The sequence below is a fragment of the Ochlerotatus camptorhynchus genome, unplaced genomic scaffold (genome assembly GCF_037179485.1).
Source record: "Ochlerotatus camptorhynchus isolate MF236.1 unplaced genomic scaffold, CSIRO-AGI_Acam_v1.1 ptg000135l, whole genome shotgun sequence".
Taxonomy (NCBI): Eukaryota; Metazoa; Arthropoda; class Insecta; order Diptera; family Culicidae; genus Ochlerotatus; species Ochlerotatus camptorhynchus.
Window position 1 is genome coordinate 1,283,191 of NW_027040625.1, and position 13,939 is coordinate 1,297,129.

At 40.9% G+C, this 13,939-nt stretch overlaps 1 protein-coding gene across 3 annotated transcripts in view; it reads right to left on the minus strand.

Annotated features, from left to right (window-relative positions):
• Nucleotides 1–4,552: 4,552 nt before the first annotated feature.
• LOC135700384 (histidine-rich protein PFHRP-II-like) overlaps nt 4,553–13,939 on the minus strand; it is a 49,140-nt gene continuing 39,753 nt past the window's right edge. For 2 of the 3 annotated variants that reach the window (XM_065220877.1, XM_065220876.1), the window contains exons 2-3: nt 9,845–9,912; nt 4,553–5,144 (exon numbers count right to left, since the gene is read on the minus strand). In XM_065220877.1, the coding sequence (XP_065076949.1) occupies nt 4,691–5,144; nt 9,845–9,912 (522 nt within the window). In that variant the 3' untranslated portion in view covers nt 4,553–4,690. Of the gene's footprint in view, nt 5,145–9,844; nt 9,913–13,939 lie in introns of those variants that run through there. The other variant, XM_065220875.1, reaches the window with a different exon arrangement.

The window sequence follows — 13,939 nt, forward strand, 5'->3', positions numbered from 1 at the left end:
CAGAAAGCTTCACAGTTTCAGAAAAATTTGAGATCTTCAGAAAAATTCATAAAATTTCAGAAGAATACTTCATTGGAAATAGATAGATCTGAAGAACATTTTTAGAAAAATTTGCATACTTCAGCACAACTCACAGAACTTCGAAAAAGTTCACCGATCTTTAGAAGCATTTACACAACTTCAGAGAATTTCGTAAAGCTTCAGAGAAATTTTCAAAACTTCAGCGAAGTTCAAATATGTTCGGATAATTTGTAGACGTTTGCCTGAGGCAGGTTGGACCATGCCACCAGATATCCGAATCCTTCAGTTGTGTTGGTAGCATTCCACGGGAGATGATGTCCGTCGGGTTTTCTAGTCCAGCCACGTGTCCCCAATTGCCACGCATAGTGATGTGCTGTATTTCGGAGACCCTGTTTGCTACAAACGTCTTCCATCGTGATGGTGTCCCAGCTAACCAATGTAGCACGATGGTGGATTCAACCCAGTAGAAGCACTTTAGATCAATTTTCAAACTGTGTTGGACTTTCTGAAAGAGGTGGCTGAGGAGCAATGCACCAGAAAGTTCCAAACGTGGAAGACTGATCTCCTTTTAATTTTGCTGTTTCTCAGTGGAGCGACCTTTGATTTGGAGGTGAGGAGGTGTACGGATATTTCTCCACTGGGTGACACCACACGGAGATAGATGCAGGCACCGTTTGCTCATAGAGAAGCATCGCTGAATCCGTGTGCCTCTATGACGACTGGTTGTGGAATTGGTATCACCTAACGTGGAACAGTGATTGTTTCGACCGCTGTTAATTCGCTCCTAAACTGCACCCAGCGTTGTTGGAGCTCTTCTTCCAATGGTTCGTCCCAAGTCTTCTTATTCGTCCAGAGTTCCTGCATGAAGCACTTGGCAAGTACAATGACGGACCCAACGAGTCCCAGAGGGTCGTACAAGCGAGCGCAATCTGAAAGGGCGATGCGTTTTGTGATGACATCATCTTTGTTCCATTTTGGTATGTGGAACCCGAGTTCGTCGGAGGCGGGGGTCCACTTGAGTCCCAGAGTTTTGACGGAAGAAGTCGAATCAAGGTCGAGTACCGAGCGTTCGTCTCGAAGATGCGCTGGGATGTGTTCGAGTATTTCCGGTGAGTTTGAGGCCCATTTACGAAGGCTGAACCCAGCTGTTTGGAGAAGCTGTAGCAGTTGGCTGCACAGCACCTTTCCTTCTTCCACATCGTCGACCCCGCTAATCATGTCGTCCATGTAGAAGTCGTTCACAAGAACCCTTGAAGCAGGAGGATGAGACGACTGACCCTGCTTTGTGAGCTCCTGGAGACACTTTGTAGCGAGATAAGGTCCCACGGTCCCACCATCAAAGCGTCGTTCAGTGAGATTCCACTATCGGTGGCACAAGACGCGTCGAACACAAAACGAAGTTTAGTGGTGAGACTGTCCGGACGTACGATGCAATGATGCGGAAGGTAGAAGGAAGCGGACGTTGGCAAAGAGTCTTCAGATACTTCCTCCATGTGCCCCAACTGGAGATATTCTTGTATGAACTCCGAGTAAGCTGATTTGTGCAAAGTTTTCGCTTCGAGGTGGCGACTCAGCAAAAGGAGCCGGCGTTTAGCGATCGGGTAGGAGTTTCCAAGCTGTTGTAGGACCTCTGGCTTTTTTGGCAAAGTAATTACGAAACGACCACTATTGTCTCTAGTCGTAGTAGCAGCAAAATGAGCTTCGCATGACGATTCTTCGACGGACATCGTACTGGAAGACTGACACGACTCTATCTCCCAAAATCTGGTTACCTGATCCTCTACCGCTTGAGTATTGCACGCATGAGCAACCACATTTGAAGTTCGCGGTTGGTTCAATCCAACTCTACCTGAGACGACCCAACCGAGCATAGTTTTCTGCAGCACCGGTTTTCCTGGACCCAGTTTCAAGAAACCTTCTAGGAGAAGATCGTAGTAAATCTCCATTCCGAAGATCATGTCTACAGATGCTGGCTCGTGGAACTTTGGATCTACAAAAACGATATCAGATGGCCATTCCCAGTTGGTAGTATCCACCGCGTTGGACGGTAGGTCTCGCGTTATTTCGCTAAGGACATGGAACTTCAAGTCTGCACTGAAATTGGTGCAATGGGAACGGATGCTGAGGAGGACAGAGTGAGTAGACACAGTCGTAGATCTCCCGATGCCACCGATTGTATGATGATCCTTAATCTTTCGAGTATGCAACCGTTGAACGAGATGTTCGGAGATTACATTGAGCTGCGAAGCCGGATCAAGCAGAGCTCTGGCCCACAGTAGTTATCCATTGGAGTCGATGCTCTTCACTAAAACTGTCTGAAGCTTGACCGGGCGGACGTTTGCAACGAAGGAGGCAGTGGCTGAGCGACGGAGTGACAACTGGAACTGATGGAACGACCGGAGTGGCAGACGTAAGATTATGATTCGAAACACCTTGAGCGCTTCCAGTGTTCTGAGCTTGGGAATGCGTTTGTTCGGAATTGGGTGGACTTTGAATTGGCTTTGAAGCTTGTAGTTGGTTTGGATTTCGATTACTATTTTTTTGGTGAAGCATTGTGTGGTGTTTTTGGCCACAAACACGACACGCACTGGATGGGCAGCCTTTAACCTGGTGATCAGGAGAAAGGCAATTGATGCAGAGAGCCTTCCGTTTCACTAGCTCGTACCTTTCTGAGACAGAAGAGTTACGAAATGCATCGCACTTGAAGACATAGTGCAATATCTGCTTGCAAAATGGGCAAGGTTTCGATGAGGAACTTACGACCGAATGGATGTTACTAATTTTCAGTTTTTGCGTTCGACCGGACGGTGGGGGATCGGAGTTGCGAGATTTCGCAGGTGAGATTGACTGGAGGACCATGGCATGACTTCTCAGGAACTCGATGAGATTTTTGTACTCCGGAACATCAGTTGACTTATGGTGATTCTCCCACTGCTTCAGGGTGGATGAATCATGGCGAGAGTAGACCATGTGTGCCAATAGAACACTCCATCCCTCAGTGTCTATTTCCATCCTTTGAACCATCTTCAGGTTGCGTTCAAAACCATCTATCAGCTGCACTAGTGAGTCATAGCATTCCCATTTGACAGGTTCTATCGAGAAAAGCGAATCTAGGTACGTTTTGACCACTAGCTTTTTGTTGTCGAAGCGTTTCTGGAGCAACTCCCAAGCTACCGAATAATTCGTCGAAGTGATCTCGATAGACTCCACGATACGTTTGCCTTCCTTCGTCAGAGATCCTACAAGGTAGGAAAGTTTGTCAACGTCAGACAAATTAGGGTTTGAATGGATAAGACTCTTGAACGAGTCACGAAAGGATAGCCAATCTGCAATTGTGCCATCGAAGGAAGGCAGTTTGACTTCAGGGAGTTTTATTCTCGATAGGATCGGGTTAGTATTTGGGTAGGCCGAGCCAGATGAAACGGCTGGAGTAATTTGCTTTGCGATCAGCAAACGAATCACGAACTTTACGATACGCCTCTTCCTTTTCCTCTGCTTCTTCATCCTCGTCGATCAACTCCAACTTCAATCCAACGGTTTGAAAATGGGAGAAAACCTCATTCAATCGACTTTTCCAGCCTTCGATTTGATATTTGTCCCGCTCTTCATTATACTCCTGCATAAAATGCAGCACATATTCCATAGTGTCGAAGCAGAAACGTTCAAGCTTAAGAAACGACTTAGAAGCGGGTGCCATGTCGAGCATCAACCACCGAAAACCCCACAAATTATCGAATCCAAATCGAAACTCTAGAACAAATTCCAAATCTGCCAATTATCTTGCTGGATAGCGATCAATTGCGGTTGCTTTTATCAACAACCGGCATTACGAACGGCTCAGTAGGAATAAGAATGACAAAAATCTGAAAATGACAGCTCCACGAAATCATGATTTCATTTTGTATTTTGCTTAGCGTTACGAAATCGCTAGTCGCGCTAAACAGAACTGTAATCGTGATTTTTTGTTCACAAATATCGGAACGGTTTTTTTTTTGCGTGTTACAAACGAAGTAAAATTGAAATCATTGAACAATACTTATGATAAAACCACGGGTTAAAATCCTTTTTCCTGATAGGAAGGATTAAAAATTACTCAAAATAAAATTCCCGGGATCGTGTGCATAATAAATCCAATTTCAGGGACTCGGGATGGAAGCTTTACTTTCATACTAAAAATAAAACTTGTTTTGGTTAAAAAAAAATCACATTTCTACAAGCTGTGAAATCTGGGAGAATATGACCCTAAGCTTTTATGTATTACTTTTATTGTAAAGCTTCTAATGATCGTTAAAACTATTGACTTCAGTAAAATATTAAAAGTCATTAAAGTTCAACCTGATTCAATTTAGGTTAAAAAATGTTTGCGACTGTTAATATATTGAATATATCCGAATAACTTAAGAGTACAAAAATAATCGTTAAAAACTTAATGCCTAAATTATTTCTTTCATGAATAAGTCTCTTGAGCTACAAGTTAAAATCTTACGTTTATTTTTTGTACATCTGACACGTTTATATAACACTAAGCTCATCACATCTACTACATACTAACTACAATATTGTAAAGCGGTTCTCTATGTTCCAAAAACATACATGATGTAGGTATCTAAGAAAAATACTACGCACCCTCGGAAAACTTAACACTACACCCACGTCGGTCTGCTCTGCGTTAATGCTTTTGCCAGCCTGGCGGAGGTTTCGGGATCGGAACCCACTCGGTCGTCTGCACCGGACCCCAAACGTGCTTCCACACCGGAACGTAGATTTTCTTCTCGTGCCATGACTTGACCCAGCGGGGCTTCCAGTTGAAGCTCTTCTTCCAGAAACCGGATGCATGCGGTGTCGCCACTACCACATCGTGGTGCGAGTGATGCAGATGATCCCCATGCTCCTGAACCACATCGTGATGGTGTAACTCGCTGTGCAGCTCACCGGCGGTGTGGTGATGGTGATGCAGGTCAGTCACGTGCAGGTCGCCAGCAGTTTGGTGATGGTGATGCAGGTCAGGCACGTGCACGTGATCATGGTGCAGGTCGGCAGTGTGGATGTGATCGTGGTGCAGGTCGGCCGTGTGCAGGTGATCGTGATGATGCAGATCGTGATGGGTCGTGGCTGCGGTGTAACTGAAAAAAGTGGAAGAGAAGTGTGATCGGAATCAGCATAATGACATACGTTTTTGTGACAGTTGCATGAATGTAGCAAAGAGGTGGAGGAAGTAACGCATTCACTGACATATTATGTAATTGAAATGAAACCTTTAGCTCGACTGCACAAACGAAGCCAATTAACGATTCTATGCGGATATGTGTTTGTGTGCGCAGTTCATTATGATTCGCACTGCATTGCGGCAGAGGTGACACATAAGCAATCACTTTGCAATCACTTCAGTCAAATAGTGTTGGTTTACGTTTTCCAACACGCATGGCTTATAGGATCGCATAAAACTTCATTGATCCCTAATGACCTTTCAATCATTGATTCACTTCAGCGGATAGCAATCAATCGAAATGGTGCTTCCGAACTAATGGCTTCTGCGTCGTTTCCACCCCAAAAACACACATGTGCCACACATTTCTAGCACACATGATGGAACACATTTTTTACGCCACAAGCATTTATCTCAGATTTCTCAACTCCCTCTTTGTTTCCGAGAGAATCAAAGAGTCCATAAAAACGCACCCGAACTGAAACTGGCAAGCGGACGGCGCTGGCCGAGAGCGGTGTTATCGGTTACCAAATTAGAGGTGCCCTCTCGAGAAAGTGAAAAGTCGTAAAATTTCTCTAACAAGGCGCACGTCAGCCGGAAACAGACAGGCAGTGATCGATCGAAATGGTCAAATTTTCACACAAACAGAGCGAACGAAATGCGCAACCGTTTAGCCAGACGAATGGATGATGGGATGGGGAAAACGACAACAACGGAAGGAAAACATATTCAAGTTTATTTTCCCGCCCACGCTAATCACATTGTATGCTAATCGATTCGGACAAGCCGGTTCGGTGTGGTGTTTATGTGTTTTAATATTTCACTGGTGATTGCCGGCATCGCCGTTCGCCATAGACGACCGATGCCGGACACAGAATGAACGAGCAATGAGCGGCTGACTGGCGTGCGTCTGTTTGCTCAGATCAAAAAAGACCACAACCAGCTCGATCCGATCCGAGCTGTGATTTGGGGGGATTGCCACGGTAGTGCTTGTGCACCATCATCAGCGGGTACCAAATGTAGTTAGACGTGTTGTTAGTACAGGCCAAGCCGTAAATATCGATCGAATCAGGGCAGCACTGTAATAGCAACGCGTTTGTGGTTATTCGTTGTTTTGGCAAATGGTGTGTGCTGGCTACTGGTTTGGACGAACGAGATTCATGGTCTGGGTTTCGGTATTTGGCAGGAAAATTGATGTTTGTTTGAGTTTTGAAAGAATGTTTTGGGAAGGTAAAGGTCAAAGTGTGTAGCTGAATTTGTTTGTTAAATTACACGTTTCGATTCAAATAGCACAACAACAAAATTAGAAATTTATAACTCGATCGTACACGACGAATGAGAACGACCTAAATTTGAGTTTAGTTCACATATAATCGCCAAAAGGGCAGGAATTCAGTAAATTTAACTAATGTTTTTCTACGGAAAACCTCAAAAATCTGTCAGAAAATGAGGAAATTTGACGAATATTTTACTCAGTCTAGGTGTAGTACCAATAGACTGAATGAATCCAATCTTCACTTTTTTCATATTCGAGAATTCGTTCCTGGACAAAGGTGGTATGAATTCGGTAGAAAATAAGAAGCAGTTTTAAGAAGGAAAGTCGAAAATTTTGCAAACAAAGTTTTATGATGCAAAATCACTTTGATCATCCCCGTTTTAGGATCTTTTCCAGGTGTAATCTGCCAGAAAAAGCCAAAATCTTGCACGAACCTCTCCGAATTGTTTGAATCATTTAATATGTCTTCTTATATAGTAAACATAATTACCTACCTTAAAGCAAAGTTTCATTCAAATTAAACATGGTCATTTTTGTTAATTGACTTGAAATTCTAAAAATCGTTTTTTTTTTCAGTGTTGGTCTCAAACGATTTTTTTTTTTTTAAGACTTGGACGATTTCCTAAAAGTCATCAAAACAACACATTTTTGCAGGAGATGTCATTTTTCCACAATATCTTTTTGAAAAAATCAGCAGAAAAAGTTTGGCCCTCGGGAAATAAAGCTTTGCGAAATTCCCATCGATAATTTTCTTAGTGAAAACATCTCGCTTGCGAAAATGAACTTTTGGCGATATTTCCAACGCTGATTTGGTGTAAATTAAACCATTTCTTATCAGAAATGTTCGTACTAGGGCATCGTTGTTTACTATTTTCAGAATTCACACATTATGAGAAAAACTAAAATAAATACATTCGCTACGGTCTTCGGCGACAGTTTCGTATGACAGAGCCGGTCATATGACATTTTAGTTTGGTACTGTAATTTGATAGCTTGTTTTGCAAATGTCGGAAGCAAAGGCTATCGATTATCACAGAGAATGTGTCGACTACGGTGACTGCTTACAAGACTGTTCGTTGCATTAGCTGAAGCTACACAGGAGGTACTATGGTAATATGGCTCAAGCAACTGTTAATGGACTTGAATGAACCAGTGACGTTGACAATCTTTGAAGATCACCAGAGCTGTTTAAAGATGTTGGAAGGAGAAAAGAGCAATAACCGAACAAAGCATATTTCCATCAAGTACAAGAAGGATGATGTGAAATTCATATATTGCCCACAGAGGATATGGTGACGAAGCCACTAGCTGGAGTTCGAATCACTAAACTGGCAACGGCAAGCGGATTGGAAGCAGCAAATTGAGAAGGAGTGTTAGAGTAGGCTGATAGATTATCAAGGAGGCTATGAACAGGAATTCATTTATCATCACTCAGTAATAAATAATTCAATCTGTAGGTATAAAAAAACTAACACTTTCTTTTCAAAATGAAGCACCCTACATGTACATGTAGCATTGGACATAAGATTAATGTTTCTGCAAGACAAAGCATGACAATGAAAATCCCTCCCCATGGACATGGAGGTTGACGGTACTGAAGCAAAGGGTTATGTTTAATTTCTTTATATTTGCAACGATGATGATTTCCTATAGTGACACATATCACCTTCTTAATGCTTCAGTATGCCTCAAACGATTAATTCTTGGTTGTTAATAGAACTTCCTTGATGAAATCGGCTGCTTCATGCAGACTGAGCAATTCTGATTATAGTATCAGATTTGTTCTGTATACAGAGGAACTGGGAGGGCTTATTAGAAACTTCTCACCAATAAAGTAAATTTTGCATATAATTTTATTAATATTCTATTTTATTTAAGCATATTATTTTTGTTACAGTCAATTAGCATTAGCATACGATACAAGATATTTAATATTACTTGCTCGTTTTTGCGTTAAATAATCAATATTTATTTTACTTGTAATTACATTTGAAAGTTTTTTTCAAGTTTTTTTTTTGTGATCTGAAATTTTTCCCACTTTGGTTAGAAGTTTCGAAGCTAACGCATGTTCACAAGCCTAATAGAAAGATAGACAGAAAAAGTGTATCATGAAGAATGGTTGCATGCAAGGTTGCTTCCACTCACTTGCTATAGATGAGTGATTTTCGGAGTTTTGAATTCGTTAGATGATGTAATGGAGATTTGTGTTGTTGGATGCGGGAGGAGATTGAAGGGCGGGTGTTTGACGCATAGAGCCTGTCAATTTCGCTTTCAGAGTGTCGCAGTCAGCGGTTTTATGATTCGTGAGTGCTCGCGATTCGTAGAATCATTGATTGTGACTGCAAGTGGATTTGGCGGATTTTGTGTGTCGGATGCTTGCTTTTTGGCCTCTTCTTGTGTCTAACATGTGCAAAGTATCATTATAGCGTCTAATGGTTTTTAAATTCCTGGTTGCGTGAAATATATTTGTGAGCATATATTTTTGAGATTTTAGTAGTCACGTTTTGTTTGTAGTTTATATTTTATTTCTTTCATGTAATTATCGTAAATAATAGTTATTCAATAATAGATAGTTTATCAATATATTCGTACTTTGACACGAAGCGCTGTGGATTATGAGATGCTCGATGACCCTGGAGGGATCGATTTTGCTTAATGAGCAGAAAATCATGGATTTAACCCCAAGCTCTTCCACAGCACAATAAATCGGCACCAGCATTTGTATATTTGATATTGAACATTAACCTCGGAAACTATTTGCATATCAAGCGACAACGTAGTCCTGTATTGTCGCGAAGCGTTATGGTTCTGAGATGCTCGATGACCCTGGAGGGATCGTTTTTGCTTATTGAGCAGAAAATCATGGGTTTAATCCCAAGCTCTCCATCGTGACTCTTAAAATTCATGATCACTAAACAAAATGAGTATTTTCTTTCGATAGTCGGCTATCGAGAGATTAATTGAACAACAAATAAACAATACATACTTTTGGTTGCATCGTCAACTTGAGGCGAATTCTAACCGAATACCCTACCCAACCCTCCAACTCCGTAGCACTTATGAGGGTGTCGCTAAGTCGGTGGCCTCTCGTTAAGTAAGTATTACATCAACATTTCCTTCCCTATCCCTAGTTATGGTAAAGATGGGCGTGGCCGGGAATAGCGACAGTCATGCTTCTGTTACTCTTGTTTAGATTGGAACCAATGTTTACTCCCCAGCATTATTCCTGAAAGTAGTCTAACTGAGGATTTCAGAAAAGACGTGAGTGTCGCTAGTATCCAATCTACGAAGTATATCATAACAACGCTAACGCTAACAAAGCATGACAATGAAAATCTTACCTTTCCAAATCGCCCGTAAAAACGGTACCGAATAGTGACAAAACTAATACTAGTACTGGTAATAGCATCTGTAATGAAAAAGAAACATAATTCAAAGATTAATATACATAAAATCTGTTTGACTTAACACTTATGCAAAAGCAGGCGAAAGAATTAAGCTGAAATGTATTATGTTTACATTTTTTTTGGTACACTTTTAAACGAACGCTTGTTGAAACACAAAAGAAGAAACGTTCACGCTTGCATTTGCCCACAGTCACAGAACTACTGCAAGCTACGTATGAAGGAAAGAATCACTGGATGGATTCATTAATAACTCTGAATGGATTCATTAATATCTGTACATTGGAGTGTTTGGAGTGTGTTGTTCATTATTTTATGACTTCATACTATAAACTTCATATATATGCGGTAATTAGTCAGAAATTAATACAAAACTGTGTCGCCCGCTATATCTTGTCTTGTGTGCGAAAATGTAGCGTAACTGAAAAAAACCGTATAGAAATGTCACGAAAAATTTTCCACCTTACAATTTAGTTTGTTTTGGTTTGAGGTCGGTGCCAATATAAAATGTTTAATTTTCAAATGTACTGTATTAATCCAGTACTGATACCAGCACTGATCAAGATTAGAGTACCAATGATGGGAAAAAAGGGACCATCGAAAACACACTACTCTAGATTTTACATGTACTCTAGGAAACCAGCTGGTTGTAAGGTGCGATAAAATTAGGGACTTAGGAGTAATTCTTGACTCGAAGTTGACATTTGTAGATCATGTGAATACCACAATTCACAAAGCAAATAATATGTTGGGATTCATAATAAGAATATTGCAGTGTGGTTTGGGCTCCATACCATGAAACTTATATAAATCGTATGGAATCAGTTCAAAAACAGTTTTTGTTATTTGCTCTTAGAAAACTAGGCTGGACCTCTTTTCCCCTTCCTTCTTATGAGTCCCGTCGCATGTTGATAAACATTGAAACACTTAAGAAACGAAGAGAAATTTCCATGATTTCTTTTGTTAATGATATTATCTCACAACGCGTAAATTCAGAAAAAATATTAGCAAGCCTAATTTTTTACGTACCATCACGCATGTTAAGAACTCAAAATGTATTTCAACTGTCACCTCACAGTACGAATTATGGTAAAGATTGATCAATCAATAGAATGATGAGAGTGTATAATAATTATTGTGAGCGTATAGATCTAACGATGTCTAAAGATACAATAAGGAGAACACTAACTGCTAGGATTTCATCTCATTAAGTTTAAAACAATTTTTATTTTTTAGATATTTGTATAGCAGTGTATGCAGTTACAATTTCAAATCGTAGGTATGCATTGCTTCAGCTTATTTTCCAGGAGACGTTGATGAAGTCCCTCCTTCTTCGGTTGAGCAGTTTGTCAACTACTGTAAAAAAATAAACACCCAATTTATAATAGGGTGTGTGATGCAAATGCCCATCACACAATATGGGGTAGTACTGAAATTAACAAAAGAGGCATCTGCTGAATTACATATCCTCTAGCGATATTGACATATGTAATAGAGGAAATTCTCCAACATTTATCAATGTTATTCGACAAGAGGTTCTCGATCTCACGATCTGCAGTGACCTTTTAATAGAAAAGATTATGGACTGGCATGTTTCTGATGAAGAATCGTTGTCAGACCACAAACATATCAGGTTTGATTATAAAGCCGGACCAGTAATTTCAGAAAACTATAGAAACCCAAGAAAATCGTTTCCATTTACTGAATAACAATTCGATTAATGACGAACAGATTAGGACGCCCATGCAACTAGAAAGTGCGGCTGATGCGGTCATCAATAAAATGATCTCATCATATCATGCTAGCTGCCCTATCCAACATAGATCATACAGTAGGGATGTTCCATGTTGGAAGATATCCAGACGGTTGTTCAATAGAGCAAAGGCTCTAACTGTATACAACAAAGAATTGAGGCGAGCCAAACGGAAGGACTGGAGACGGGTATGTGAAAACATCAATAGCGCTCCAACAGCTGCGAAGATGCATAAAGTTCTTTCAAAAGACCATTCAAATGGTCTTGGTAGCCTCAAAAAAGAAGATGGGACATTTACTGCTGACTCTTCTGAAACATTGGAAGAAATGATAAGGACTCACTTCCCAGGGTCGACTCCTTTGGCGCCTGAAGAACAACAGGACTTTGACAAGGCAAGACATGCATGGTCTGAAGATGCCAATCTGAAAGCTTGTGAAATCTTCACACCATTTAGAGTTGAATGGGCTTTCAGTTCTTTTCAACCTTTCAACTCTTCCGGGAAAGATGAAATATTCCCAGCATTACTTCAACAGGGAAAAGAAGTACTCATTCCCCTCTTAACTGAACTAAAGCCAGTGTTGCTTTGAGCCACATACCAAAAACATGGAGAAAGGTTCGAGTTGTCTTCATTTCAAAAGCTGGAAAAAGAGATAAAACAACTCCGAAAGCCTCCAGACCCATAAGCCTTTTTCTGGTTAACAAAATCGAGAAATCGCTTGAAGCCAAGGAATCAGCCGTGGTTACTTTTCTTGATATTTAAGGAGCATTCGATAATGCATCCTACAGCTCAATGCGTTCAGCAATGGAAGCAATGGGCTTGGATAACTGCATAATCGAATGGATAATGGCGATGCTCACAGATCGAGAAATTTATGCTGATCTTCGAGGTGCGCAACTAACTATGAGATCGATGAAGGGTTGTCCTCAAGGAGGGGTACTATCACCCTTGTATGTATTATTGTGGTCTTTCGTAGTGGAAGAACTCCTTAAAAGTTTAGCGGAGCAGGGTTTCGAGGTGATTGGTTACGCAGATGATGTGGCTGGGAAAGTTTGAGAACACGATTTCAAATCGGTTAAAAACTGCCCTAAACATGACCTTCCATTGGTGTAGAAGAGAGGGCTTAAATGTAAACCCTTCAAAAACTGTCATAGTTCTTTAACCAAAAGGAAAAAAAATTGACACAGCCTACTCTAGATGAAGTTCAAATTCAGTTCGCAGATGAAGTTAAATACCTAGGTGTTACTTTGGATAGGAAACTGAACTGGAACTCTCATCTTGACAAGGCTATCACCGTTATCACTAAGGCTACAAATGCGCTATAGGTCTGTAGTAAAGCTGTGGGGAAAACGTGGGGACTACGACCGAATATGGTACACTGGATTTATTCGGCCATAGTTCGACCAAAAATTACCTATGCTTTACTGATATGGTGGCCCAAAACAAATGAAATAACCGCTCAAAAGAAGTTAAGAAAAATACAAAGACTTGCTTGTATATCAATGACAGGAGCAATGAGAAGCACATCATCAAATGCTTTGGATGCCGTTCTCAATATTTTGCCCTTACACCAATTTGTTAGACTTCTTCTTCTTCTTCGCATTTCAAGCTTATTGCAAATCGCATATTAGCTTATTGCGTGCTCTCAACTTAGTGTTCTAGATGCACTTCCACAGTTATTAATTGAGAGCTTTTGATGCCTGTACCATTTTTGCATTGGTATAATTGTGTGGCAAGTCCAATCATACTTCTATGCCCAGGGAAGTCGAGAAATTTTCCAACCCGAAAAATTCCTATACCGGACCGGGAATTGAACCCAGCCACCTCCAGCATGGTCTTGCTTTGTAGCTGCGCCTTTACCGACTGAGCTAAGGGAGGCCCCAGACCCCAGTTTGTTAAACTACAGACAGCAAAAAGTGCTTTATATAAACTTTTAGATGATGACTTGGTAGGACATCTACAGATCCTTAAGGATTTCAAGTAAAATTCAGCTGTAAAAACAATAGAAGATGTGATGGTAACAAAGACAAACTACGATGTTCCCTTCAAAGTGGTTAAACCAAGCCGCCATACATGGGAGTCTGGTGGGCGAAACATACGTCCAGGATCTCCGACGGCTCGAAGATGGGTGAAGATACTGGAGTCAGTAAAATTATACCAATGGAACATAGTTCCAAAGTATTTCAATAAGAAATTCAAGGTTTGCCAAGATCTGTATATTCTCGGATAGCCAAGCTGCTCTTAATGAGCTTAAGGCGTTCACATGTCGATCGAAGTTAGG